At 37.1% G+C, this 27,354-nt stretch overlaps 1 protein-coding gene across 5 annotated transcripts; it reads right to left on the bottom strand.

Moving 5' to 3' along the window:
- On the bottom strand, nucleotides 1–27,354 carry FMR1 (fragile X messenger ribonucleoprotein 1). Of its 5 annotated transcripts, none has more exons than XM_051789141.1 (15): nucleotides 27,071–27,354; nucleotides 19,073–19,125; nucleotides 18,164–18,257; nucleotides 17,045–17,116; nucleotides 16,624–16,772; nucleotides 15,515–15,608; nucleotides 15,290–15,406; nucleotides 11,680–11,850; nucleotides 11,479–11,557; nucleotides 10,497–10,606; nucleotides 7,465–7,551; nucleotides 6,373–6,568; nucleotides 4,843–4,986; nucleotides 3,730–3,812; nucleotides 1–1,973 (listed from the first exon to the last, which is right to left on the bottom strand). In XM_051789141.1, the coding sequence occupies exons 1-15, from the start codon at nucleotides 27,119–27,121 to the stop codon at nucleotides 1,812–1,814; spliced, it is 1,662 nt and encodes a 553-aa protein (XP_051645101.1). In that variant the 5' UTR covers nucleotides 27,122–27,354; the 3' UTR covers nucleotides 1–1,811. The 5 variants fall into 5 exon arrangements, with proteins under 5 accessions (XP_051645101.1, XP_051645092.1, XP_051645110.1 ...); XM_051789132.1 differs by having other exon boundaries at nucleotides 4,843–5,022; nucleotides 27,071–27,347; XM_051789150.1 differs by having other exon boundaries at nucleotides 1–1,922; nucleotides 4,843–5,022; nucleotides 27,071–27,331.

Below are 27,354 nucleotides of genomic sequence, written 5' to 3'. Positions count from 1 at the left end.
TTAGCAGAGGAAGATCAAACTTTATTGAAACTGCTTGCATACAAAATATATTGCACTATAACCAAACAAATGTCAACATAAAATCCAATCTGTTGTAGCTAATATGTACAGAGAATATTGCCCAAGAGCAGTTACATTACAAGGTCAGTCTACCTTGGTTAATTATCTACAGTATTTTAAACCAAACAGCTTACAGATGATGTGTGCAAGGTACCAATTTCTGTTTTCAAATACTATACATTCCCAAAATAAATAACTAGAAATCAACATTAATGTTTGGCAATACTTTTTAAGACATTTTTATATTTGTTAAATCATGTGCAGTTCGTTGCCAGTTTTAGTATGCTCACCTGTATGCAAGGAAAAAAAAGAATGAAGAAAGCAAAGAAACAAAAAACTCACAAAATACATCAGAGGCAAGGTCAAGTTTGTACAATTCTGTACATAAACAGTGGCTCTCCTTCTGGAGTAATCTGAATAAAAATGGATTAAAATGAAGGTCCTTATGCAGTTGTGCCCAGTAAGTTTCATGTGTGATCAGAAATGAAGGAAAGCACAGCTCCTCCCACCACTTCCCACCCTTCCCTGGTGTACAGCTGTACTTTGGATCAAATTCTGTGACACTTTCAAATTGGCTGGTAATTAGGACCTTGTACCTCAGAGTACAATGAACTTTCCTTCTAACTCCGACATCTCCGACTCCTGTATCTGCACCTTCCAGGGCGTTACACGTGGTGACTTTTTTCCTACCTCTCCTGAAATAGCCCCCAAATCAAAATAAGCAATTGAAAAATTTTAGGAGGATGAAAACCATCAATGCTTTAGGCTGGTCATCTGGCCAAATAGCAGGCACACATTACTAGCTTGTGAACATGTTACACTTGTTCCCTCAGTAACAATGAATTTTTTAGTTTTCCACAATGGAAAGGTTTTTTTTTTTTAAATTTTTTTTTTTAAAAAAAAGCTTCTGTACTGCCTACAAAGAAAAAAATTACACCCCTTTTTCAATAACACTATTTGCCAAATCTTCAGTGCAAAATAAATTTCCTATTCTTATAACTGCCTAACTGAATGTTTATGTAAGGAAAAAATTATGGAAAGCATGCACTTGTCTATAAAGTACTAACGTCTGACAAGGATTGCTACATATATTTTACATTTAGTGTTACCAACTCATCTTCCCTGATTTCTGCATCCAAATATAATATTCCTACCTGCCAAGATATAAAAAAGGCACAGATCATACAACTTTTTTGCTAATGAAAATGACAATTGTTACATCACACATATTTCAGGGTCCACCAAAATATTGAAAAAGGTGGACCAGAATGTGAACTGACACAGGACATAAAACGACATAGCATTTCATGAAGAACTGGTAAGTTAGATTGAAAACAGAAGCCAATTTGATTACTGCAAACACTATTTATTCTGAAAATTGAAATTGAGCAGTGAATTTGACCCGATGTGTTAAAATGGTACAACTGAACAGAAAGTTTACCAATGCACAGCTCAGTATTTTTAAAACAAACAAACAAAAAAAAAAGGAATCTTTCATCGTTTGAACTGCAATATGTACTTGGAAGCGATTTTCGGAAGTTCAGGTATTTTTATGCAAATATTTGAATAACTTCTTATTTCTGAAAACAACTGCATACTGTCGATGTTAAAAAAGGCTAACAGAGAACATATGTTCATTTCATGCCCTGCGCCATCTTGCCTACTATTTGTCTTTGGCCTAACAAGTTTCTCTAACATGGAATAGGAATTACTGAAACAGTATAGGAAATATGACTTGAGAGTTATGCAGTTTAGGGGACCCCGTTCACCAGCGGCTGTGGAGCGTCGGCGCTGTCCGTCTTCTCCTTCTTCTGGCTCCGGTCTTTACCCGTGCGCAGCCGGCTGCCTTCACTGGAGGTATTCTGTAAGGTTTTAGTGTGGACACTCCTTTCATTATTGCAGTCAATTCTGATCTGGAACAATTCAGAGTTATATAAAGCATTCTCCTCTCTTCCACCCCTTGGCCATCCGGGAGGAGCAAATAGTGCCATACCCTCGTGGCTTTGTTACATGTCTCCAGCTGGAGTGGAGTGTGTAACTTCTTTTCTCTTAAAAAATGCCACATACTTGTGACTTAAAAAAAAATCACCTGAAACAAAAAACCTCACATCTACACAGCCTTGAAAGCTAAAAAAAAAATTCCAGTGTGCTTGTGCAAGAAAAAGTTGAAGGACTAATATCAGATACATCTTTGAAACATCATTCGACCTCAAACAATTCAACTCTTGGTTGAATTCAAGAGTTTCAACAATTTCTACTTCTGGTATGCAAAAAGCCTCTCAAAAAACATAGTATCATTTCATGGCAGCTTTTCTAACACTCAAAAAAAAAAATCTACTCCATCCCTTTTTGAATCTGAAAAAAGTTCCATTTAATACATTCAAAAAACTTCTGCAGCCTTTTTAAATGGTCATAAAAAAATGTCAAGAAAGCATGTTGAAAGCAAATTTTTATGCTTGTAAAGGGGGTAAATACTTATTCCTTGAAATAAGACTTTTACAACTTGATTAGCCAGGTTTCAACAATATGCAAGTGCTTATTTTCTTATAAAATATAATCTCCTCCAAATCTCAGAATAACAGGAGAAAAAAATCCCTTAATTTAAGTGCCTTAGGGTTTTTTTTTCAGCATCACAGTTCCTCACTCTCTACTTCAAACTTTGTAGGTCAATTATTGATTAACTACAAAACTTATATGGCCATAACTTTTTGCCATGTTAATTGTTTGCATTTCAGATGCATATTCAATTACTACACCTTTAAGATTCAGCACTCCCACTCAGAAAACTAAGCATATGGTCACTTGTTCCATTTTGTCCCTTTCTTAAAGAGGCTTTCTAAAACCAAACCAAGAGTCATCTCCATCTCCCACTGAACCATGACTCCTGGGAACACCACAGAGCAGGCAGCAGTTTGCAGCTGCTCATTATTTCTTCCTCCCAACATAACTCATCCTAAGCAGCAAGAGACAGTAGAAAGTTTGCACGTTATCATTTGACACAAGAACTGTTTCCATGTGGGGAAACGTAACATATACACCTAAAGTATGAGCCTGATAACTTTATGAAAGAAAACATTTGAAAAAAAGGTAGAAATCTCTTTGTAAAAGGTTGTAAAATATTTAAAGTTATAAGGTATTTCAATCTATTACTTGAAAGGTTTCTTGATGTATGTTTTTAACTTGCTTTCTAGTTTCAATTGCAAATGTTTTGTTTAGTAGTAAGGTAGCTTCTGAAGTTTAATCTTTCTTACTCTGAAGATTCTGGCTACAACACTTAATAAGAAGTGTTAAAGATTTTCTTCCTTCGGGTACATAGAGACAGACAGCAATACACAATGCAGCAAGAAATAAAAGCTAAAAACAAAAAGCTACTAAGAACAAAGACTGAAATCAAGCTGGTTAGTAAATCCTTGGGACTTGTGATCAATTTTTCTCCACACAGAGAGCCAAGTGAACATTACAAAGTTGCATCTTTACACAACCTGATATATTGAGATCCCTGTGCATCTGTGTCATTTTGTAACATAACTCTTATATATCTGATTAGGGAATTAAGGAACAAGGAATCACAAGGCTACTGTGTCACCCACAGCCTTGAAGACTCTAATGTTACTATATGACACTTGTGCAATTTTAAACAGTACAGACTTGCCATATGAGCAAAATTACCTCAAGAGATCCGTCTGCTGTTCTCCCTTTTGCCTCTCTTGAGTTACGCTGGCGGTTATCTGTTCGTGACTGTTCATCGTTTCCTGTAAGAAGAATTCATCAACTGAGTTGTTCAACAGGGATACATGATCTTTTTCACTTAAATTTTACACAAGCACAGTAGGGAATTACTTCAAAATGTTCTGTCTCATGAACATTAAACTAACATATTACGATACTGAACATTATTACTTTCATGTAACAGTTCTTAAATGATGGGCCAAAAAATCGCTAAAGAAAATGTTCTCAGGTGATAAAGTAGACAAAACTGCAGTGTTTAAAACCACCACAGTTTAAAAGAGACTGTCTACTGAAGAAAAAACACTTCTCAAAATGATTAACTGTTGAAGAGAAGTACACAATCAACCTCAGTAAGATTTAACATCTTCACATTTTTTCTAATGGCTTATGAGCTTCCTAAATTACACACTACCTTCTTTCAAAAGACCTTATTAAATTAAGCAACACCCATACTTTGAAAAAAATTTCAAGAAAAAAAGTAGAGCTGTAGGCTAAAGTATTTAGCTAAATAAATATAATGAACCATCACATGATCAAGTTTTATAACCTTAATGTATATATTTATATTCAAGAAAAATTTTTTAAGTTCTTCCATCTTAGTTTTGCCTGGTCCTTTTCACTGAACACATACATTACAATCTTATCCCATTGCATGCAAATAAGACGATATGAATATGGACAGTTGAATGACTAATACAGATTATAAAATACTTTTCTGTATCTGGTGATAAACTAGAACTTGATTCCTTGATGTCCATGTGTGAAGGCACAGCCTACAAACTTGAGGCAAGAGGCAGATTAGGAAAACAAATGATGGAGAAAACTATACCAAAATAAAGGAGGTCTAAAAGGATTATTCCTCTATGCTCAACATTCAACACATCTGAAACAAAAAACTCAATTTAAAAGATTGACAACATGGAGAGAATTCAGGAGAGGGTCACCAGGATGCCCAGGAGGTTGGAGCAGGTGACAACAGAAGAGGCTGACAGAAGTGAGTTTGTTTAAGGATTCTGACAGGCACCCCTTTTCCAAAACGAAGTGTACATTTACCTTTGAATCCTCCACGCCCCCTCCCTCCTTGGCCTCGTGCACCCCCTCCACGTCTCCGCCCGTCCCCCCTGCGCAGGTAGTTGTCCCGCTCCTCCTCTGCCGGGGCCGCCGACCAGTCGCTCAGTTCATCTCTGTGATCAGATTCTGTTTCAGAAGCATTTGATGCTTCAGAATTAGTTCCTATTAAGAGGGTGAAAAAAATCCAAACACGCCAGTGTAGCTTAGCATGAAATTACTATAGCAGAATCAAAAATGTATATATTAAAATTTTTCCTTCTTTTTTTTTTTTTTTTTTTTTGTTGTTAATGAACAGGTTTGGGATTTTTTTTGCCTCCCAACCTCTATAACATACACAGCACAGAAAGGTGCATAATATAAGTTACTTCTTCAAAAAGTCAAGACATACACTGATAAAAGTTAGTTGTGTGTTCAGGGCTAAATAGTTAAGTGTGCCACACACTGAGTCACTTGGTGTTATCAGCTTACCATAGATTATTAAATCTACTATAAAATGTAATAAATCTAGTAAAACATAAGTCTAATAGACTAGACTCCTTCATATTTCTGAAACTGAAAGTTATGAATATAACCTGTCCTGTCTCCTCTCACCACTGCAACTCATCTATGAAAAGAAAATAATTCCATCATGAAACAGCCTGTAACAGACTACAAAAGCAGAGAACAAAGTTAGAATGCTAGAAATGTATCAAACCCAGAATAAACGACCATTATAATCTTTCCAGTTAGCAGATCACCTTCACTAACAAAAGTTGGTTCTTTTCCCCATTTTTTCCCCCCTATAATATTATCAGCAAGGTGAGTTCACATCTTCTAAAAACAGTCAACAGCACAAAAACATTAATTTTGTATTATGTAGAATGTGAGCTAAGACTGTCTTACAGAGCTCACACTGCAGGCCTTTCAGTCAGGACAAACACCAGCTGACCTACATCATGGATAATGAAGTAACAGACTGCTCTGAAGAAGCACAACCCGGAAAACTATTCATTAATGAATTATAAAGGTTTCAAAGAGGAACACACTATTTTGGTGACTATGGTCTTGTAGTAAAGACATCAAAGTTCAACTTAATATGAGAATACGTTTTTTTTTTTAGATTGAGCTACACAGTATTTTCACCTATAAATATTTATATTAACACAACCTCACGCAGGCTTAAGTGAAAACTGAGGTTTTACTGTTGGAAATTGTTCAAAATATAGATAAAATAGAGATAAATATAGATAAATAAAGAGTTAGGGCATAACTACATATGCTCCATACTACAGAAGACATAAGCATGCTGTAAGAGACAGGAACTGCATAAGTGCATAAGTGTAGATTACAGGAGAGCACTACACTTCTGAGTGTTTTCTACAGCATAAAGCCTTATTTAATCTTCAAATATTAATACTCGATATTAACTGCATTTCTGCTGTAACAGCTCTGTTCCCTAGTCCAGTCTTTTTCATGAAATCAAGAGAGCAGTAGGCTACTCTGAAAACTTTAAGTGCCCCTCTAGTCACGTACCTGAAGCATAGCCTGGCCCACGCCTGCTGTGCCCCCGGTTCCTGTAAGGCCGACTCCCGCGGCCGAGCCCGGGCCCGTCGTCGGTCATGTAGCCCTTCTCCTTGTCCGTGCGGTTGGGGGGGGGCCTGGAAGTAGCTCCAATCTGCCGAAGCTGCTCATCAATCTGCAATCTTTCCAAACGCAGCTGGTCCACTTCCTACGCAAACACAAGCACAGCAAGTCATGTGGAACCACTGTTTAATCATCTGAGTGTTCTCAGGAAGAAAGAGCACTTCAGTATTGCAACTAATCATCTACTTAATACTCAAACAGTAACTCAGCTTTGAGAATAAACTGTTTACCAAAAAGACTTTCTAATCTGTTTGCTACCAATACAATTCTCCCAGTGGCACACTTTACAAATTTAGGTTTGTTTAAAACACATATTGAGAAAAAGCACTCAGATCCCAACACAAGCTTCTTACGGCGTAGCACACAACAAATAACAAAGTTATTAAACAATTATGATGTAAGAGTATTGTTTCATAGAAAGGGATAGGGCACCGGGCCATAACCACCGCAGGCAAAAGGAACTATAGGCAATAATGTGGGATATTTTTTGCTCCCTATACAACAGGCATCAAGCACTGCAAACTGCTGGGGAAGTCATGGAGCCAAGAGGCAAACATAACATATGAAGCTGAGTTGCCTACAAAACATACTCAAGTATGAAATGTCAATCCAGTACAGAAAAAGCAGTTTAGGGATTTTGCATGAAATGCCCACAGTCTATAAGATCCTGCCTAGAACACTGCTTTGTAGCCCCATGAGGGACTGGCTATTCCTCATATATAAAGTTGGCAGTACTTTTGAGACAGATTATTTCCTTATTTATCTGGAATTTGCATTCTGAAAAAAAGCTTTTTTCATCCTACCTTTCAGATAAATTATTCTTTTAATAAAACGTTTTGTTTTTAGATGGAAAACTTGTTATAAACCCAATTTTTCAACAGCCTCAGAGCCCAAACAGACTTTAGTTATCACATTGCTACCATGTTAAGTATCCACAGAAAAAAAAAAAAATCAGTGGTAAAGCAGCATGGTTTTCCCCACCTTTAAATAATTAAGATGATAATCCAGAAGAACAGTTGCATTAGTGATGCTATCCTTGGTTCCCACAAACACAAATGGCACCATGCCCTAAAACACAGTAACAGGAGTCCTATGGTTATTGATTAGGCATCGAATTCTGAAGAGAACCCAACATATTACTGTAAAATTTGAAAACAAGTCTTACAACACATATAAGCATAAATTAAGATGTAAATCAGAGAACAGTTTATTTAAATTCTGATACTGATTAGATCATGTAGTCTGACTCCCTTCAGGCAAAGAGCTTTTTTACACAAGGAAATTTAGACCGTTTGCATCACAATGCCAACTTTTATTTTTCTGAAGAAGTGAAAAACAGTCAATTTAAAACACTCCATGTTTCCTCCCTTCAAAATTAATACCACCTTTGCTGTCACATCTATACTGTCACATCAGGTCCTTTCAGTCTACCTTCGATCTTTTAAAAAAGTGAATCAAATTAACATCATGTCATGAAACAGAACTTGATCCTTCTTGAGGATCTCTACATTTGTGAAAGGCAAACCAAAACATATTCAAGAAAGAGTAAGTACTTCAGGTAACAATTTCTAACTTACATTTCTTTCACCTTTCAAACATGTTAAACAATTCAACAAACAGACGGAAAATGTAAAGCTGGAAATTTAGTGTCTGAAATGATGATATTTGGAGATAAAATACTTAAAGATTAACTTAGGCAACCCAAGCAGGACTGCATTCCAAAGGAAAGTTTTCTGCAGAAGTGAAATGATTTGAGACACAACTGTTTTAAGAAGTAACAACAGCACGATATGCCAAGGTTCCCCAAGAGTGGCAAGTCTGTAATTTTGTCTCAGTTTTTTAGGTCTTGTTTGTTTTTCTCCCCCCCCTCCCCCCCCTTCTTTTACATACAAAAGACTTAATGCATATGTGTGAGGTCTAATGTAAGTAACAAGAAAAAAAATATATACACAGTCCTCTAGTCCTAAGAAACCTCAATACTAACTTTCATACTCATTAGAAGTCCTTTAGCCACAGGCATCGTTGACTGAAATCTTTTATTGTCTGGGGTATTTTAAGTTTCATAAATATTTAATACAATCTGATAAAGAACAGTGAAATTTCTACTAAGCTGGCCTTAACTAGCTCACAGTATCAATTATTAAAAGATCACAATTCAAATGATTTAAAGAGGCATTTAAGGAAAAATGTTTGCTGTTGCTTTTAGCAGTGGATTAAAGGTATAGCAATGCCAGCTATTAAGAATATGAGCTGGTAACCATGTCAAACAATTTCAGCCATATAAAAGCATCAAAGTACTTATTTATTGAACCTTATTTTTGTCATCAAAGTAAAAGTACCAATCTTCAGCTTGGCTGCAGTGGTGAATACTGAACAGACCTTATATGCATAATAAATTTAGAGATAAAAGTAATATATATTACTATCTCAAACAATACCTATCTCATTTTAAAAATACGAAAAACTTAAAGATCCTGTTATAAAATTATGAGATGCATAAAACTGTACCTGAAATTAATGGGCAGTATTCTAACATCTCAGTCACATTAAAAAAACCCCAATGCTGTATTAAAATTTAACTGAACTATTGTTCTACTACAGGAAGGGCTCCAATATCCAAGTTCACACATGGGGAGATGATGTGTATTTCTTAGTTGAAATAAACCTGCATTCAACTTACAGCAACTAACTCTTACCTGCCCAGATGTGATGCCAGGTTTCTGCCATGCTCCTGGTATGACACAACTAACACACGAGGCAGTGCAAGCAATGCCAGTGTTAGAAATGTCATTACCAGGTAAAACACAAGTATGAATGCAGAGCTTGGCAGGTAAGAAAAAAGGCTTTCAAGATAATCTTTAAAAGCTGCATTTTGTAAAGAAAAAGGTAAGCAAATAAGGCTTTTCAAGTCAGAAGACAAAAAAGAAAGCCTGACATACTAATTGCAGCCATGAGTATTTGCTCTTTTACCCTTCTGTGAATCTACTGCCTGCAGCAAGAGCAGCAGCCTCTTGCTTATTAAACTAGTTCTATTTTATGATGTAGGAATTTATACAACAACATCTTTTCAGGTAGATGTAAAACTAGTGAAATAGTAAAAACCCCTCATTTAATTGCTTAGTCACCCTTTACAGAAAGATGGAAATTGGATTGTGAGTCCTCAGTAACAGATTCACAGTGATAAAACAAAGGATGAACTACTCAAGCAAGAACACAAGGGCTCCAGAAACACATTCCATATCTTATCCAAGGTAGCACAGGTTCTTAACTGGTACCTGTTCAGATTTTGAGGTAAACTAAAGGCAGTTCAGTTTTCTTTAAACACATTTCACATTTGAAATTGCAGGGAATCTTTTCTTGCATTGAGATGTTAAAACCTTCGTGCTTTGAGGGTTTTTTTGCAAACCTGCAACTTTGCCCCTCGATGCAGCCCCACATAAAGTGCCTCAAATTAAGAAGTTCAGGACGTCATTAACTCCCTTTACAGGTTGAGAGCCTTCCTGGGCAAACCTGGATTTTCACATTGTTCATGCTTGTTTTTCTTTAGGTTACAATTTATTGTGAACCAAGGTAATATTTTTTTAAAAAAGAGTTTTAAGAAAAAGCACAAGTTTTTCATTACAACATAAATTACTAAAAAAAAAAGTTAAACCAGGTAAAAACATAAGAGATCAAACACAAAGTAGATTAGTGAATGAAAACAAGTTTCATATATGTTTACAGCCTAGCACATGCTGGAAAATGTGTCATTGCTTCCAACAGGAGTAAGATAAAATCTCTAAGAAGGTACATCACCAAAAATCTTCAAAAACCATTTTTTTCTAACACAGATAAGCCAAATTTACATAAAAACACCTCTCAGCATTAACAGTATAAGATGGACTCTATCAGAAAACACACTTTAATCAAAACTTTATCTTACCACTATGAAGATACAAGGAAGAATTTAATTTATCACTGAGTAGAATACAACCAATTAATACATAGAGAAATCATATTAACTGAAAACATACCTCTTCTTGTGGAATATTTTTATCATTTTCAGCCTCAATTCTCACTCTTACAACGCCAGATTTGTCCACTATCTCTTGAATCAGTTTTCCATTTTTTCCTATTACTTTTCCTACAGAAAGAACATACAGAGCATTCCACTTTTAGTGTTTCCTCCCAATCCTCAGAGTATTGCTATACTCTAATTAGACAAGAGTATTTAAGTATCAGTGCAAGAACTTGTCCAAAATGACTTAAATCCTCTACAACACAGGTTTAGTTAATGAGCCATAAACCAAAATGTCTATGTAAGCTTGGGGTGTTAACTTGTCACACGTATTGATTACAGAAATATTCACTATCTTGCAGCTTATTTGGCTTTGCTTTGGTTGGTTTAAAATGCATACCCAACCAAAGCCAAAGAATGTTTTTACAATGCCCTAGCATTTGTTGTAACTATTTTTTGTGTAGAGCACAAAGCAAAACTTAGTTCATTTACAAAATTTTAGTTGATGGAAGTTTTCTGACACAGCCAAAGATACCATATGAGCCAGATGTAAAATTCTCTTCTCTGAAACTGAGCTTTGTAGAGATATTTGACGGTAGTTTATAATTCACTAAGAAATCAAAGATAAAAATGGAAATAAATTGTACTCCAATGGCAGTAACGCACACATTTATCTTACAAAGCAGACGTTCTAGTCTGAGACAAAGAAAATGAAAACTTTAGTTCTTTCCAACCTCAGCAAAACAACTTGCTGTCTGAAAAATGGCAGGAAAGCTAAGCAGCTTGGGAAGTAATGAGGAAAGGCCACATCCTTCAATCACAGCTTTCAAGAAAAGCTTAGAGTGATGCCAAAAACGTTTTCTGCATGTGACAAAAATTAATATCCAGAAACTATTCTACCTTGTATTTAAACATCAGCACGCTGCTTCTAGTTTAAGGCAGTTCTCAGAAGGCATTTTCCCTTCCTATCACATAGTTAGCCTCCAGAATTGACATACCTACTAAATTTCTTGGAACTTGTATAACATCTTCAGCAAATTCAAGGTAACTTCTTGCCTTTTTCACCGCATCTTGATCCTAAAATAGACACGTGTATGAGAGGAATAACATTCATTTTCCCCAGGTTTTTTGTTTTGCTTGTTTGTTTCTTTCTTTGTTTCTTTTGGGTATTTTCTGAAAGGCTAAAGAAGGGAACTTACCTCTCCATAAATATGGAATGTACAAGTATCTTCATCAAGGTCAATGGCAGTCACTCCAGGGACTTTTCTGGCTTGCTGAATATTAGCACCGTGAGTGCCAATGGCCAAACCCATCAGGTCTTCACGTACAACAAACTGTTCGTGGAACCGTGATGCAAGTTGCCTAGAACTCTGAAGAACAACAGAATGCCAGCTCACTTTGATTGTTAGTACACTGGAGACACACAGCAACAAATTTTGAGCCCATTTTCCAGTCAGGTATTTAGTCTGCTTTTTATTCCATCAATCCTTTTAATGCATTCTTCAAAACCACTGAAGAGTCTCCTTCAGAAGTCTTTTAAATATTAACGTAAGGTTGGCCTCTAGCTGTGTTGACACCTCTGTATTTTGAATTACCTTTTAATAGCTACAGCTATCAGGTGTTACTAGGTAAGACAGCATTCATGTAAGGTAGTAAAATAAATGCTGTGTTGTTTAGCAAAGCAAACTTTATGATTTCTGATTAAAAAAAATGCACCCATTTCAACAGGTGGCAGGAGACAGAAAGAACTCAATCACTAACACAAAAGTTCTACAGAAAACAGAGCAACTGTACATATCTACTGCACTTAAAAAAAGTAAAATAAAGAATCCATGTCTATATATGATAAGACAAAAATTAAGGTATAACTGCAATTATATCTTTATATTGAATATTGTAAGTTGCCTGAATTCAGAGAACAAAAACTTTAGAATTTCATCCAGGAATCACATTTCCACAAAGACAGAAGGGTCAGTCTGAGAACTCACAAGCGTGAGCATAACAGAACACAAGAACAATAGTTTAATGCATTGAGGGAAGATAGAATTTCCAACTGTGATAATCTATTAAGGAAAGAGTGTTTTGCAAGGAAGAAAAAAGATAAAACCCAAAATATATAATCCTATACATGTCCCTGCATCACAATCAAAGCTATAACTACTGTGAAGACATACACAAGCACACTTTAAATTAGCACTGTAACCTCAGCAATATGAGACCCTACAGAGGTTGAGAAAACACCAAGAAGTGCCCACAGCAAGTCCTATTCTCTCCCAACTCAACTGGTTCTGCTTTCTGACCTGTTCCTGTTAAAGTTGATGATAAATATCCAGTGCTAAACCACTGTCACAAAGAACTGGCTATAGGAAGTAGTGGTGTAAGTATCTGAGTGTCATGAAATACTTCATATAATCAGAGCTCTATCAAGCACTTTAGTAACTACATTACAGACAAATTGTAAAGCTAAACTTATTTTAAATGCTCAGAGTTGTACATTCTAACAGATAATCCAAATGCTGATTTACTAGCTGACATCTGTTACAGACAGTCAAATGAGAGTAGAGAACAGGATGATCAAGACAACGATCAGTTGTTAACACAACTGTCTATGATACATAAAAAAGATGAAACTGCATCATCACTGGGGACCTTGGTTATGACAGTCAGAGCATAGTTATAGTGCTTGCACTAAAAATATCATTAGTTTTTCTGTAAGTGATGTATTATAAGGTGTTTTATTTAAACATAGGAAATTCTGTATTCTAGTTTCTTCCAACACATTAATAAGAAAAAAACCTGTGCATATAGCATATTAATAACTACACAGCAGCCATGACTGGATTCTATTTAGATATAATGAAATACAAACCAGAATGCAGAACACTTTTAAATTCAGGCTTTTTAGTATGTGAAAAAAACCCCAAACCAAACAACAAAAAGAACTAAGTCAGACTCACTGGGAAAGAATGTAAACAAAAAGTAATCAGTTATTTTACTCGATGCTCTAAAAGCCACATTTGAGAATTAGAGCCGTGCAAGTCCAGAAGCCAACATGCAGAAAAAAGGTACAACAGAAAAAGAAAAAGATCACCAATGGAACAAAAGGAGCTGGTCTAGTGATAATGACTCAGAAAGCAGGAAAGGTAAAACAGTCAGAAGAAAAAAAGTGTCAGACTTTTAATGTTCAGTGAGTACGAGACACAGAAAAAGGTCTACTAGATGGAAACAGTGAACTGTTATTAATAATGCAGTAAAGCCTAAAGTGTTCACTAAATATTTTCTCTGCAGATGGACATGTGCAGTCTGTTGTTATGTCTGTGTCTCAATAGAAATCACGACTATGATTTCTACTATCTGAAGCTTTTCTTTTCAGCTTTGGATGAAATTAGTTTTATATTTATTCTATCTACAAGAAACACAAATGCCAAAATGAAAAAATATCAGCCAACTTTTGTCACGTACATTTTAACTGTATATATTTGTCTCACAACCTTCATTCAAGCACTGCTTAGGTAGAAGCTGAGGTTCAATAATGGTTTTCTAGTGAGAACCAAATAGAGTTCGAGACCTTCACAGCAGCAGAAAGGTTCAGTGTTACAATGACAAAAAGAATTCAAGATTAGTTTGGGAATGACAACAGTTGTTGGTGCATGCACTTGTGGGGGCATGTAAAGAGAATTAGCTCTAAAGAGGCTGTTGTTCTTCCCACCTCCAAAATAATACTTTGCACTTCAAGAGGTAAACTGCCCACACAATTGTCAGTTCTGCAGGAAGATAAAGAAGAATGATTACTGAAGAGCTACAGTGGGGTGCTCAATAAGCAACACCAATGAGGAAAAATTGGACCTTTCCCAATATTAAGAAAAATCAAGACCTAACAAACTTGGGTCTGAAACACAGAAATCAGGAGACTAAGAAGAGGACAACAGAACTGAGAATTTCTTGTAACAGTGAGTACACTCACTGGATACAAGAGGCCTGAACTACTACATGACATCCCACTTCACACTAAAACCAAACAGATGTAACCCTTGGGATGGAGGGGGGGATGAAACCTGGGTCTGCAGTAACACTGCTGCTGTACACCCATATAAAACTGAATTACAGTAGTTTGAGTGGTACCTCTGGTTTTTGAAAGTGAATCTAAAAAGTTTTTAGAAATGTTATTTTATCTGATTTGTAGATAGGAGAAAAATCATAAAGAAGTGTTAATTCTGATGTATAAAGAACCCCTTATTTCCTAGCCTACTCCTTTTTTTTTTTTTAACCCATGGACAAGTATGACTCAAGCTTCTTGCCAGTCAACACCCACTCTCCAGTCACAGGAATATCAGAAGCTGTATCTGCTGTAGATTATTTCCTAACATTTTATCTATAGATGAACCTACCCCTTCGTACACTCTACCAACACCAGTCTCACTATGTTATTTTGCTAGATCCAGTTCTAGTCCACGTCACTACTATGACATATTCACTATCTATTTTTAAAGCTATCAAATAGGTGGCACTACTCATGCAATCATGGCTAATTATTTTCTGTTTCAAACTATGAAAAAAATGTATGTGTACATGTGCCTATGCACTTGTATTTACCCCCCTCCTCAAAATCCTGCTGATAAAAATGAGCCTTTGCAAGAACAGGCCCTATAACTGTCAATGCTGGATGACACCTCCACCTGCCTTTTGTTTCACACCTCCAGTATCACTGTTATCTCACCCCAGTGCAAGTCCTGCCAGCTAAGAAACGCATGAAGGTTTTCTTTATCATCTGTTTTACTCCAATGACTTCAGGGAAAACAACCATCATACCTCCAGCTGTTTGCTGGCTTCTTCATTTCTCAGTATCAGGGATAACTTGGTACGAAGACTTCGAAAGTGCATATCAATCAGCATGTTTGCCCGCTTCGTTGTTACGTCGTTGATTGACTAAATTAGTGATAAAGAAAACAGTAATTAGTAATAAAGCAAAGTGGGTTCCTTATGAACTCTTGAAAGAAACCACTGCCAATGGTACAGTAAGATATTTGTACTTACCAAAATAATAAGCTGGTGGTTTTCAGAATCATATGTTACAGAAAAAGCTCCAACTGCCTTTTTGAAATCCTTATGTGCAGATTCTTTGGCACACCTAGGAATAAAAATGCTACAGAGTTAAAAATAATAACCACTGCATTTTTGGTTAACAGTCAAAAAGATTAATTCCTTAACACAAAGAATGTAAATAAAGATTCTCCAAGCTCTCCCTTTTAGTGCAGGTGCTATTTCATTCTTTATTATTTATTTTACTCATTGTTCTTTCATTTGTTTTCACGTGAGTAGGATTTGAAATATTTCAGAAATTTTCTGTACGTACATCTATGAAATGACAAGTTAAACAAAACTACATTAAAAAGCTACAGTCATTACAATCAGCAAGACCAAAATTTCAAACACATCATGAACCAGTACGTGTGATTTCATTGTAACCACTGCAGCATTCTTGTGCTCATCTCATGCTGCATTTGGCTTCTCCAGGCCTCCTCTGTCCACTTGCTACTTTGTGAACTTGTGTACTACAACACCAACTGCAGAAGTTTTTAGTCTAACCTGAATTTATAGTTCAATCCACACTGAAGCAATAACATGCATCTCAAAAAAAGCAGAAAGTGATCTGAAGGTAAACAAGGGGAGTCAATATTAATCTGACTTTCAGAGCTATATCTACATGAGAACAGTATGTCCACCTTCTAGGAGAAAACTAGCTGTTCTGTATCATACTCTGGGAGGCTTAATTACTGTACAGCTATTCCCAGAGCCATCAACAAATAACAAAAGTCGACATATTAATTTGACATGGACAACAAAAGTTCACATTAATCTGTGCATATCACTGAACAGCTGCAAGAATAAAAATCTTAACTTATACCACACACAAACCCTAAAACCTTGAAGAAAGCATTTCCTCCTCCAAGACTAAATAGTAATTTAAAAAATTATCTATTTCTCAAGCATAACCATGTCAACATTTGTATTTTCTATATTCTTACATGAAAATTTAAAAATATTAATTTGGAGCGGTGAAAAGCGTCTTTATTCCTTCTTGTCTCAGGTTCCAAATGTTACCCACATTTTGAAAAAAGCTATAAAGAAACATTTGTACTCACATTTGCCTTAAATCTTCGGGAACTGCCAGTTTGATTTTATGAAAAGTATCTTTTGTTGCGGGTTTATTGGGGTTCACAGATCTCAAGCGCTCAATTGTGACGATTTCGTTGTATGTAGCATCACAGGCTGCATATTCTATTACGTAGAACTGATATAAAAATAATAAAATCATCCAAGCCACACATTTTATAACAAGAGTGAGCATTATGCTATTAAGGAAAAGGGACTTTTGTTAACTGCACAAGTCAAAGTTGACTTTTCAGGTTGAGGTTAATGGTAATTGCAACTGTCCCAATCTCTGATGGGAGATGAAGAGAGATTAGTTAAAAACACCATGCACATCAATATATAAATAGAAAACAATGGGAAAATAAAGTATAAATAAATATAAAATATATATGTATATATGCATATTCCTACCTCACCCTTTATCATTCTCACTTTAGCCAACCACCAACAGCAGGGTTCTTTTTCATTTGCCCTGGAATAAACCTAAACAAAATACATACATTACATTCTTAAAAGACATCACAAAAGCTGACACTAATATGATCAGGAACTCTACAGGAACAAAATCCAGTAGAATGTATTAGTACCTAAAGTACACAGTACATTAGTACAGAAAGTCTCTAAGCACCACACAGCAAACAGGTAACAGCTGACCTATCTATTGAAAATACAAGCAGGAGATAAAGTTATGTATGCAAAATTGTGCAGATAAATAATATTGTATCCAATCTATTGGCATTAGTTGCTTCAGTCTTGCATACAGTCAAAGAGAGATAATTCAGGCTTCTACAACTGTTAATATTTAATCAACAGTATTTTTAATTGTGTGTAGGTCTGCTGACCAGCGGGTGAAAGAGAGGACACACAGCTACACTTCTTTAGCACATATATGATAACAGCCACATTCATATCAAATAACTTTTGCTATTTTCTTATCTTTTAAATGAAAATAAACTTACAAAACATGCAAATCTTGAAAGTTCTCTTTGAGTTAATTACACATTTTATAATTTTATAAAATAAGGAGGTTTTAGGTATGTGCTGCTTTAAAGCCAATCTATGTATACACGTAACTATTTACATATACACATATATTTCTATATTTTATGTACACACACGTATAATGCAAATTATCTCATTCAGCATGAAATTTTACTAACAGAGACATTATTAACTTACAGCTGAAGAACTACAGTCCAGCATCTATTTCTAAATTAATTCAGTTCTGATAAAGGACTGATCAGTAACCAATGAAACAGTGATCATGTTTGTAACTCAGCATGGAGGTCAAGGCACATGGAATTTTACATGGGTTTCTTTTGGTACATGGAATTTGTGGGGTTCACAACTGTCAAAATCTGCTTTTGATGATGTGCTTGACATAGTGTTTCATGTAGTACTTGGAATCAAAGGAGGTGACAGCACATAACACGGAAGCAAACCTTCCAGTGGCCTGGCTGACATTTTTCACACCAAGTTCTCTCACTTGTCAGAGCAAGTGTTGTGGCTGGAGCACACACACATACCCACCTCTACTTCATCGCTTTCATTGATGTCTTTGTTATAGCCTGCAGGTGGGGGGAACCTCACATCATGGAATGGTATTTGTCTCTCTGGTTGCCAGCTACAAATAAAAACACAGTGAATGGTCTAAACATTTTCATTTTCTTCATAAACAGAAATCAGAAACATCTGCAACCCATTAATTTTACTTTTTAAACTTTGTGGACCTTCTGTGCATACTAATGTGATCCAATGTATACATAATAAGAAAAATACATCTAAGTGACCATTAAGCATCTTAAATGAATCCCTGATGTCACCTGCAGTCTTTTGAAATCGTCCAGTAGCAGTTTTTACTCTATTTACAATTAAATAGGTCTTAATACCACCATTAGAAACATAGGTTAAACATTCCATAACACATTTGGACATTTCCTTCAAAACAAGCCTGTATGTTCTTTTTCTTTGTTTCTACCACAGATTATGAAAACTTGATCAGGATTCAGTCTGAATAAAGTTTTAATTTTCAGTTTCTTTAATAGAGATTGGATAAATTTGATTTATCAAGAAATCTGCTATTCCTCACTTATCTATAGAACAATTTTTGTAATAATGCAATCTCCTAAAACTAAAATAAGACATTCATGTGAGACAGAGACAATCATGGGACAACTGCTGACTTATTCAAACATGGGTGGTCATCATGTAAATTCAAGAACATGCTTATTTTCCCAGTTTTGTACTTAGAAGTATTTAAACCATTAAAGCCATTTATACAGAAATGTCACAAAATAGTAGATACTGAACCTAATTCTAAAACAGCCAAACAGCAAGTTTAGTGTATCTAAAAAATGCTACTCAAAGTCACATTTAGGTTAATCAAATGCAAGGTTGATACTCTATCATTTGTAGGTATAACACCAGCAATACACTTACTTGTTTTCAAATGAAACTGTTATTGAATCTTCATGCACATCCTTTACAAATGCCTGTGGAGGAAACAAGGTATAATTATGGTATGCTTGTGGACATTTTAAAAAATAATTTTAAACCTCCATAACACTTTTCTTTCACAAATTTTGAAACTCACAATGCAAGTGTGCTTTCAAATCAGCCTTTTTAATTTTGCAGTAGACTTACACAAAACACATCCTGAAAGCTGATAACCTCCTTGGGTTTGTGACTGCCAGCATATTGATACACAAACAGAATGCCCAAGCTATGAATACATTCTTCCTACTTTTGAGAAGTAACAGGAGAGGTTACTAAGAAACAACAAGAGCATTCTGAATAGTTTCATAAGGAAAGTTTAAAATGTTTGGGTTTATAATCACATTTTTATGTATAGACAGGCACAAAAATTAAACACCTGTACTCCTTAAAACTCCCCACAGAACCTCTAAATTCTGTCTCTTCTCTCTTTTACCTCAAAATACATTTGAATATTGCATTAGGAAAACTCATCTATATCCATTTCAGCAGAGTTTTGCCCACATTTACTTCATCACAGTGATTCTGTAGTGCACAACCTTTAGATAAATGCTCCTCAGCCTTACTACCATTCAGCACTGACAGGGTTCCTCCTGCCTTGGACACCCAACTGACTGATGTTTGTTTGATTAGTTTTCAGCTTTAAACTCTGAACATCCCCCCCTGCTCCCACCTACAGAACAGCAAGATCAATACTCAAAGAACTCTGGGATTTATCAATGAAAATATTTTTATTAGCCTCAAATGGTGGAGGCCACAGGTCAACCGGGGGTGAAAAGATTGTGCCTTTTTTTCTTTATTTTTTAAAGCATCTCCACAAACTTCTGAAACAAACTGGTGAAGTGCTGAGTATTCCTCTGTTAGTACACAGACAGTATATCCTTACATGGTAGGTAGATTAAAGCCCATGAGCAAAAGTAAGTATAAAAGTTTGTTCTACCAAATGAAATCCATCCTAGGAGATCAAACAATTCTCAGTAAATTGAAAATAAGTTAGCAGCAAATACTGTTTCTGTAGAAGAAGTAGTAAATCAAGTGTGGAACATTTTATTACCCTCACACTTCCATGTTTCCAAGACAAGAATAGATATTATCTCTTACAAGAAGGTAAAAGTTTCTTTCTCATTTGGAATCTAAAAGTTTTTTAAAAAAAAAATCTTCCGGTATTTTTGCTTTATAAAGTATTCCAAAGTATTTCCCAACTTGCAGCAGTATCTCAGTATGAAAGAAGAGCAACACCTGATGGCTGACAGAGAATTCCAAGAATGGGTTATACTAAAATTAAGCGGTACATGAGCATGAGTGTCATCACTCAGACACATTCAGCACTAATGCCACAGTGAAGTCAAAGCAAAGCCACAATGACAACAGCAAAAAGTTACTTTACACCTTGCTCCCCTCTCAATACTCTCAAGAACAAGACTTTGTTATTGCTAGCAACCAAAGGATACTTAGAACAGTCTTTAAGTATTCATAATTATGTGTTTCAAAATTCTAAGATATTCCTTCAAAGGAGATTACAAGCACAGCTGATGCTTTTCAACGACATGATATAAAGAAGATTTAGGACCACATCTCAAGATCATGTTGATAGTAGTACAGAAATGCTTTTTACATAAAGAGGCAACAGAACTCCCCAATACTGAACATTTACCTAATGTTTCATATTACTGTGTATTCTGTAAGGAAACTCCACAACTGGATATGCCTTTGAACCAAACAGTGGTAGTCCTGACTCATTTCACAACATTACACACATCACCTTCAAAAGGCTTCACCCACATTTCTTCCAATCTTTTATGTGCACCTTAGAAGCACCTATTCTTACAGATGCAGCTGAAAGAGATGCCTTTAATTCCTGACAAATACTATGATCACTACCAAGTATTAGGTATGGCTCCTTCATGCCACAGACTGGAAAAGGATAGGGCTGAGCATTATTAGTAATACTTGAGTATGCAAAAGCAGAAATTACTTCATAAAGCAAATTCAACAGAAATTATACCAGGAACACTTAGTAGCCTTGAGAAAAACAGTTAAGAGTAACACTAAACCATGCCCTGAGAAAGAATTCGGTAACAATTTTCTCACATTCATAAAATGTCAAAAAACAAATAAATCCCCTTTCCTTGTATGAAAGACATTTTGGGAGAAGTCATGAAAACACCAAAAGGTGCTCTAAACAGCACTCTGAAAAAATTCCAGGAAATGACAGAAAAATAAACAAGCACAGCGGTTAAAAGCAAGACTACATCACATATCCAGGACTGAGAGCATCTGATCCATCTTCAGCTGAATTCCAGGGACTGCAGCAATATACCTGACTGGAGGTGATAATGCTAAAATGTACCATTAGTAAGTGAACCCTGTGCCACAAATAAATTAAGCTGAAGAGTAGGCTGGACCTTTAAACAGTTCAGCAATGATGTTATCTGGATAAAACAAAGTTGGCTGAAAGCAGAGTGAACTACACTCTCCTGTTTAAGTTCTTCTTAAACAGTTCTTCCACATTCCTTTGGTCCCAACCCAGGAACCTGGAGTATCCTGAACCAGGAACATCAGGATAACTGTTGACTGTACACAGACAGCATCACTACAGACACTGCCAGGGAAAAACACAAATTAACAATTTCTTATATCAAGTTCAGAAGAGTCAACCACACAAACACCTGGTTTTTCACTCCATCATGGCCAAAAAAGTTGATGTCATAACCTCGCGGTTTGTCTTTTAATTTACAGTCTTGCAAAATTAAAAAAGTTCACTGTAATAAATTTTTAATTAATTACAAAGTGAACAAGGCCTTGCCAAATATCTAATTTCAAACATGCAATATATGCAACACTTCTGGGCACCTCCATGTGATATTTATGCTTAAAAACAACCAGACAAAACGTATTAATGACTGTTAATAGTCATCAATATTTGGTTGTCTAATCCCATTTACCCATAGAAAGGTGGTTTCCCCTGTTTTTAAGTTTCTTCTGACATAGAAAAATATCAGAGATACAGACAATGAAAAACTGATGTGATAAGTATCACAGCATTATGTCAGTTTTCCTCCAATATAAATATTTAAACAGATCTGTAGCACATAAAATGCATTTGCACTCTCCAGCACTCTATATTTTCACGCTTCTAAGCACAAACAGGAAAGTTCTAAAACATTTCTAAGTTTTTCTTAAAAAAAATTAATATTTAAACATTAATGCCTTTGAAAAACCAAAATTAACGCTTATCAGAACTGTTTGGTTATCTCAGTTCTGTGATACATGTGAAGTTATACACAATGCTAAAAAGAAATGCAATGTTTGACACCACAAGCCAAATTCACAGACACAGGACAGGCCAGCCCCAGATGTCAGCAGAGGCAGAGAAGAGGCTCTGATCTCACACAAAGTATCACAAAAAGTACAACAATCATTCATCAGCCTTTTCTAAATAAAGAACATAAGTTAAGCACAGAAATTCAAACATAAAGGTGCATACACATGAGTTTGAAATGCACCTCCATGAAGGGACAGAACAGTGACTATGATGGTTTTAGAAGAGGACAGTGAAAGGATGCAACAGCTGAGATACCACTATTGCTAATATCAGAAATATCAAGTAAGAGTACACAAAACAACCTGTCAACAGAAGCACATTTTACAACAGCAAAGGTTGATCTTTCTTCTCTAATGTGGAAAAAAAAAATCAAATGTGATAAGTTTTTTACACCAAATTTGACTTTTAGTCACATAAACCATTTCATTTCTCTCCATGTTTCAGACATAATTAAGTAAAAAAGTTTACAATGTGGCATTTCTCAAACACATGGGCATTCACATTCTAAGAAGGGTCATCTGTTGAAGATACAGTCTAAATTTTAACAACTATTTGTTAAAAAAGTAATAATTATTGGAAACACTAACATATTTGTTATTTTAGTACTAAATGGAATAACAGACACTTCAAAGGAACAAATAAAGGCTCCAGCTGCCATGAAATTTTGCTGCTTTTTTTAAAGTCTGCTCACATCATCAGATGTGAGCATTGTCAACCATTTTAATAAAGGAAGATAATTAACTGTAAGGAGGGAAAGTAGGGAAAATATGCTTTTTAACATAAAGAAAAGCTACGTTGATACAAACGTGCATCTACTGTTAGCATAACAGTTCTGAACATGTCATACCTGTTGGAAGGAGAATGTCAAAAGGGAACTCGGTGGATAACCAAATCTGAGAAAGGCTGGACATACAAAGGAACAGAATAGGGAAAGAATAATAGTCACAGAAATGGTCACCAGGAGAGGGAAAAGGGTAGAGGCTGTTGTCCTCAGAAGGACTGAGCAGACAGGCTCACAAAGGTACACAGAGACTGGAGACACTGGTTGAGGACACGTCTGTATGGAACAGTGAAAGGAAAGAAAAGAAAAAATGGACACAGAGGGCCATGGGAGGCCAAAGGAACACTTGCTAATAGTGAGACCTGGAGTAATAAAGGAGTAATAAAGATGAATGATTTTATCAGTTGTAGCTTCAATGGAGTTATCTATAAACCCCAGCAAACAACAGCAAAGCGCTGAAACTACTGGGATAAAAAGTGGAAAATTTTCACAAGGTTATAGAGCAAGAAGTGGCAAAAATTGGGTTACAGACAACAGATAGATGTTAACAACAAACACCATTCCAAAACTGTCTGCCTCATAAACAGCACACTTTCCATCTTTAGCAGAGGACACAAGAGAATCACTCCCAAACTGGAAAAGAAAAATCAATTCCATGTTGGAAAGGCATCCAGCATGTCCCCTTTTAGAGGGAAATATCTAAAGCCAGTTCCAAAAAGATTAGACAAAGGCTGTCTAATAGTCCTCTGTGAATGAGATAAGAACTTCAAAACCCCATTTACTACTCCTATATAAGAAAAGACTTGTAAAGAAATGCCCTAATAGTGTACATCTTTGAGATTTAGTTACTTGGCTGTGAGCTGCAAAAAGGCAGTTCCCTCCCCCTGGATTCACAGTCCTGGTGGTTTGTGGGATCAGACTTCACAAAATAAGTGAGGGAATCTAACATTTTTTTTCCAAGGATTCTGGGCCCAACCACATAGCAAATCATGACTAAGCATCTCTAGGTACCAGATTGTCAATTATTCCTGAATCATGCCCACTGACTGCACTGCACTTTCCATGGAATAACTCATCTTAGGCAAGGAGAAAAAAAAAAAAATCATCAAAGTCTGAAGTATTCACCAAGCAATACTTTAATTCCATTCAGAAAGAACTAGTCTCCACTACAGCAGTGACACCAAGACACTCCAGTACTGTGTGAAACACAGAGCACCTGACCGGCATGAAATTTTAATTCAAATCTGGTCTGAACGCACCCTCAAACCGCCTCCTGCTTTTTGTGTGGAACACGATCCCTCTATGTGGATGTTAGACAAGACTGGTTTACTACCCTCAGCAGGGCTTAGGTGACCATTAAGCACCAGTTTGGTACTGTCAAGATGAAGATGCTGCTGAGTACACTCAAAAATGCTCAGGTCCTCCAAGAGACCAAGGAGGACATGAGAACCCCAAGAAGCAATCAGGTGCCTCCTGGTGCCACTTAGCCCCTTCCTGACTCCAACAGCCTCATACTCCTCCCCTCCACATCTCAGCATCAAGACAGAGGGGTGTTTTTCCAAAACATTTACATGTTCTGATTGAGACCTTCAGAATTATTCAAAGCCAAAGGAATCTTCACAACTTATCAGTAAACCATGAGATTGACTAAAATAATTGTTTTGCTTTTGATTTGTTTGAAGTGTTACTGCTCTAAAATACTTCTCAGGAGGCTCCTTAAAGAAACTTTTTAAATGAAAATAAATAAAATCATCTTGCAATTAAATTCACACTTGGCATCATCGCATACTTCTTGCTATGCTGGGTCAACACTGGTTTTTTACAAACAAATTCCCCACCTGAAAAATGGGCATAAAACTCAAAAGAAAAAATTTAGATAAATTACTTTATAACAGAGTCATACTCAGACATTATGACAAAAGAAAACACTGTTAACTAGAATGACTAGAGCAAAATTGCTGGTTTACATTGAACATTTCTGCATGAGTTTAAAGAAACTCAACAGCTTTTATTTATTTTTTTTTTTTAGAATTATTGCATTTATCTTAAGTGTGATGCTCTATCTAGAGAGGTAATACAGGTGAAGACCAATAAATCCCTGTGCCCATTTGTCTCCTCAGATAATTTAACCAAGTCCTCTCAGAGATTAAGAGGAGAAAAAAAAAAACCTCCCATGTCAAAATTTCTAAAAGTTCAAAGGCAAACGTGATATGCAACTTGGAGGCAAAGTCTGTGCTATAACCTGGATACACTATCACAAATAAGCTTCCATGAACATATGCTCAAACAAAACTTTTACCTATACAAGGAGTACAGGGCCCCACGATGTTAAAATTCTGCATAAACAATAAAAGTTGTAGAAGCTTCCAATTCTCCCAAGTTTCTTCAATCATATTTGTCACTAAAGATTGCACCATGTCATTTTTACCATCATCTCTTTCACATTGTTGTGTAAATACTCTCATGGAATTTGATAAAAGCCTCATTAAAAGCTGTCCTGTGCTACAAATTTATTCCTTATCTTTCTTTCTGAGCGAATACTGTACCTTTAAAAATGTAAAACTGATTTTTTGAAAGTGCTAAATTACCTAATTCCAGGAAGCCATACACAGATCTAGAACTTCAACTACAGCACTGTGAACTCACAGGATGCTTATTTACCATCCTCACTGGACTTGTAACATACACACTTTTTTAAAAAAAGGTATTATTTTCAGAAAGAGATAGTATCACATATATTTTAAAAATAAGCTTTGAAGAGGTCTTTTCTCTTAGAAACACTGGGAGGTGTTGGAACTGTATCGTTTGGATATCTACCTGGCTCACCACAGGAACACCCGAGTGTGAAATTCTACCTGTTCCTTCATTGCTAACATAAATATTGGATGTCGCACAATAACTAGGCCCAATTTTTAAAGTCCCAGGAACATTTAAACCACGAGAGACTTGCAGAAACCCATCCATGGCTGCTTCTGGTGTGTTGATAACAGGCAATGATTGTAGGCCCAAACCCACCATGCTTGAATTTTATTTTCCTGTGATTAGAGTAAAACCACAAATTATACCCCTATTAACAAGCTGATTAACACAACCCAAATCATGCAAAGCCACACAACACTACACGGTATTAATAAACATATTAAGTGCTCGTTACATATGTTCAAGGCTCACTAATGGCTTTATTAAGCACAAGGGCTTGGAAATAAACATGGAATGCCTCTAAGTAGCTTCAGTGAGAAGCACATTTGATAATTAAATGTATTTAGCGACTCAGCACAGATATATTTGGCCAAGCAACGGTCTCTTTAACATCAGCAGCCACCGACCCCTGCCATGGCATCAGGAGCAGGAATCCTGCCCAGCGTTTTACCAGGAATGTGTATTGCCCAGGTCCCCCCTCCTCCCGCCGTGCAGGCCGTGCTCCAGCAGTGCAGCTTCTCCTGCAAACCCGGACGGCCGGAGCGACTTTCCTTAAGTAGCGACAAAAGCTGAGGATTTAGCAATTAATGCCCCATCCCGGCGCTGATCCTCGCCCAGCGCCGGGGCAGGGCGGCCCGGGGCTCCCCTTCCCACAAAGGGGTGAAGGCCCGAGGCCTCCCCGCTCCGGCTCCTCACGGGCCTCGCGTCCCCTCGGCCCCGTTCGCTCCCCGCGGACACCGCGAGGGACCCGTCGCGGCCTCGCCCCTGCCCCGCTCTCCCTCCTCCTCCTTCTCCTCCTGCCCCGGGGCCTCCGCGCTCCCTCAGCGCGGGGAGGAGGAGCCGCCGCCGCCTCCTCCTCCTCCCGTGCCCGGCCGCGCTCCCTCCCCTGGGGCCCGGCCCGGCCGCGAGCCCCCGGTACCTTGTAGAAGGCCCCGTTGGAGCCCCGCACCTCCACCACCAGCTCCTCCATGTTGTGTGCGGTGCGGGAGACCCGGGCCCGGCGGCGCCGCCTCCCTTCCCTTTCTCTGTGCCGGCGCAGGAGGCGGGGGAGGAGCGGTGTGTGTGTGCGGGGCGGGGGCGCTCGGTTCACGCCGAGCCCGGGGGGGTGTGGCCGCCCGCGGGGCTGAGGAGGGGGCAGCGCAGGGGGGTTGTGGGCGCTCGGCGGGGACGCTCCGGGCCGCGGGGCCGCCGGAAATGAAACCG

Source organism: Manacus candei, unplaced genomic scaffold (genome assembly GCF_025592945.1).
Source record: "Manacus candei isolate 608988 ecotype Guabito, Panama unplaced genomic scaffold, ASM2559294v1 h1tg000003l, whole genome shotgun sequence".
Classification (NCBI taxonomy): Eukaryota; Metazoa; Chordata; class Aves; order Passeriformes; family Pipridae; genus Manacus; species Manacus candei.
The sequence above is the reverse complement of the archived record's forward strand: the minus strand, read 5'-3'. Positions and strand labels throughout refer to the sequence as shown.